Raw genomic sequence first — 3,115 nt, 5'->3', positions numbered from 1 at the left:
TGCGAGCGTATGCTTCCTAAAGCCAGAAAGGCCCTCCTGATGGATGCCAAATAAAATTATAACATATGTGAAGAGGGTTGGATGTTAGCTCCCGGATGACCGTCCGTGTTTGGTTTCCGTGTTGAAGATGGCCTTATGTCGAAACAATGGGCAGAGGTTCCTTCCGATGGACATCAATCTAGAGAGTTTTTACGGTGCATCATACTACTCAAAAAAGTGAGTAGTATATTGTTGATGGAATGGTTAATATTAATCCTTCTAATTTTTGAGGTAGGACATTTCCGTAATTCACTCGTAGGGTATATTTATCCTTTCTTAAATTTAACACAATCCTTAAACAACGCAATTAATCATAATTGGACCCATCTCGGCTACGCAGATATTTTAGTTTGTGTGCCATTCATCACTCAAAGCAGCCGCGCGAGTCCCGACGCCCGTCTCCTCGATCGCACAAGGCCGAACGCCCGTCGTTGCACTGAGATCTTCCTTCCCTGTGTCCTAGCGACGAGGCAGCCGCCCCATGTCAGCGCTGGTAGCAGTGTGCGTGCTTCTAGAAACGGAACAGGAAGAAATATTATCAACCTCTTGCTCGACCGGCAGTACCTCTGTGCGTGCTGCTGCTCCCCACCAGCCATGGCTGCACACACATGACTGGAAAAGGCTGACTATGATTTTGATAAGTGAATTCATGGTATTAATTTACAAACAAGCGATGTGATTCGGTAGTGCAGGATTTGTGTGTGCGTGTGTGATGGATACTGATGGATTAGTTTGAGGGAAAATCTTGTGCGTGCTTTAACAATGTGCCATACCACACGACTTGGACGCGAGGAAGTAGTCTTGTCGCAAGCAAATTGTTTGCTCTATGACTTTGAAGCGTGTATTGATCTCGAGCGTCTATCGAGTACTATACACAACTTGCAAGGATTCCTCACGGTGTGCTATCTATCTAGCCGTGGCCCAGGCTACCGGCCACAACCAGAGGTTTTTTCTTTAATGAAACGGTGGAAGGAGGGATCTTTGCATTGCATTGCCAACGCGTGTATAAATACTGGCAGGACTAGATGTACAAAATCATTCATTCATTCTCTCACAGCAATCGATCCATCTAAACTAGCAAAGCAAATGGCCTCAGGAGTGTTTGGTACCCCCATTTCGGAGAAGACGGTGATAGCCACTGGTGAGTATAAGGAACCCATTACTCAAAAGGATGTTGCAGACTATGCCATGAAGATGATCAACGCCGGTGGTAAGGATATTAACGCACTAACCTTCGTCGACAATCTCAAAGAGCGGTTCGTTTCTTTCGTTGTTTCCTTCATTGTACGTCGTATATTTCTGCTTTTAGCATGTTGTGATACAAACAAATTTCTTTTAGAGAGAGCTTAATTAATCTGATCCATATTTTGGCGACACTGCTATATAGGTACGGTAACGGAATAGCTGTAAAATGCCTCATCTACAATGCCACTGGTGCCACTTTGAGCTTGGCTAAGTACAACGATTGGCACGGCCATATCTATGATACACCCTACCCATCAGATATTCAGAATGGGCAATGGGGTGCATTCCTCCACGTCCACCCAAGTGGTGCTGCGGTTGGTTCAGCTGGTGCCGTTGTGTATCGTACCAAGATCCCCTCCAGCAGCAGGTCCTGCGATTGGTTGTTCTCCTGGACCGCCCCCTACATTGGTGACAACGGGGTAAATACTGTGCATTATCTCAAAAATGATGTATCTTACCTTTTTCTCTTTGCTCATGCTCCAAACTAATTTTTAGTAAATTTATATGTAATCCAAATTAAATTAACGGTGCAATTCACCTCGCAAGTGATGCATTTATAAACCTGCAAACTATGATTCTTTTAATTAAGATGATAGAAGATCTTACTTACTACAGTTTTTCAACTATGATTCTGCAAAAATAAATAAATAAATAATCTAAACTAAATTCAATTGAATTTACCTACTACAGTTTTTCAACTGAAAAAACATTATGTATATGTCAAACTCTACTAGTGCATATTCTAATACTTTATGTATGTAGGTGTACACCGAAATCCGTGAGGAAGGACACTACCCAAGTGTGGGAAGCTGGGGTTATATCTATGGTGTGAAGCTTGCAAATTCAAATCTCAACTCTACTGATGAAAACTATGGATACGTTTCCAAGACTAATATCGGTGAAGGCTCTACCATGAACGCCCGTGGAGTTTTCCAGTTTCCCTACTAGATCTCGTTATCAACATCAAAGGCTTGTGTGGCGAAGACGTTGCGGTGTATTTCCTAAGATCCGGTGTTCAAACTATGGATATGTTTCGTCTACTATCTTTGTGGTGCATTTCCTAAGATCGGGTGCTTATGAATAATCAAGGAAGAAGACAATAAATGAGATATCATGTGTGATTTTATATTATTTACAAGTCGTTTGTGTCAAGCTATCCCTCTTTTGTACCCACTACTGTTATCCCTAATAAATATCAAATTTATGATACTCCCCCGTCTCGGTTTATAAGTCATCTTAGAAAAACCAAATAATTCCAAAAAAGTTAGGCACAGTACATTAACTTTCACCTCATTTCTGTTTTTTTTACATGAATAAAGGAATTAACCGAAAAGAGACGTGGGGCGTTTATGTTTTTAATGACTTGAGACTAACTGACATGACATGCAGTGGTCAATTTATAGTATGGACATTATATTAGCAAATTAACTTTAATTTCTCTCGTTTTCCTCTTTGTCTTGGTCGTGGTGCACAACCTAAGATTGCCTATACACCGAGACGGAGGGAGTACTCTTCCGAGTGTCTTTTCTTAAAAAGGAAATTAAATAAAAACTAAGTTAGGAACCAACCATTTTCTAATGGAGTACATATAGATGGGTGATGAATTTACCCCCACAAGTTTATACCACGTTGAAGTTCTAATATACCGTTTTGATAAAAAATACTTTAATATAGCTATATCTAAATCTATGTATACTTATTGTGAAGGCTTTAGACTTCTTACTATGAATAAAGTCATTTGAAAGTATATTGTTCTTTAATTTCTTGACATAAAAAGAAGTTTTGATAATTATAATTGTGTAACGGTATGTAAATTATGGATAACCATAAC

General features: G+C 40.1%; 1 protein-coding gene across 1 annotated transcript; it reads left to right on the top strand.

Annotated features, from left to right (window-relative positions):
• The first annotated feature begins 1,071 nt into the window (after positions 1-1,071).
• On the top strand, positions 1,072-2,415 carry LOC123445752 (23 kDa jasmonate-induced protein-like). Its single transcript, XM_045122785.1, has 3 exons — positions 1,072-1,295; positions 1,427-1,703; positions 2,047-2,415. Exons 1-3 carry the CDS (start codon positions 1,126-1,128, stop codon positions 2,230-2,232), a joined length of 633 nt encoding a protein of 210 aa, XP_044978720.1. The 5' UTR covers positions 1,072-1,125; the 3' UTR covers positions 2,233-2,415.
• The last annotated feature ends 700 nt before the right edge of the window (positions 2,416-3,115 follow it).

Source organism: Hordeum vulgare, chromosome 3H, assembly GCF_904849725.1.
Source record: "Hordeum vulgare subsp. vulgare chromosome 3H, MorexV3_pseudomolecules_assembly, whole genome shotgun sequence".
Classification (NCBI taxonomy): domain Eukaryota; kingdom Viridiplantae; phylum Streptophyta; class Magnoliopsida; order Poales; family Poaceae; genus Hordeum; species Hordeum vulgare.
Note: the sequence above shows the minus strand (reverse complement) of the source record. Positions and strands in the feature narration are given on the sequence as shown.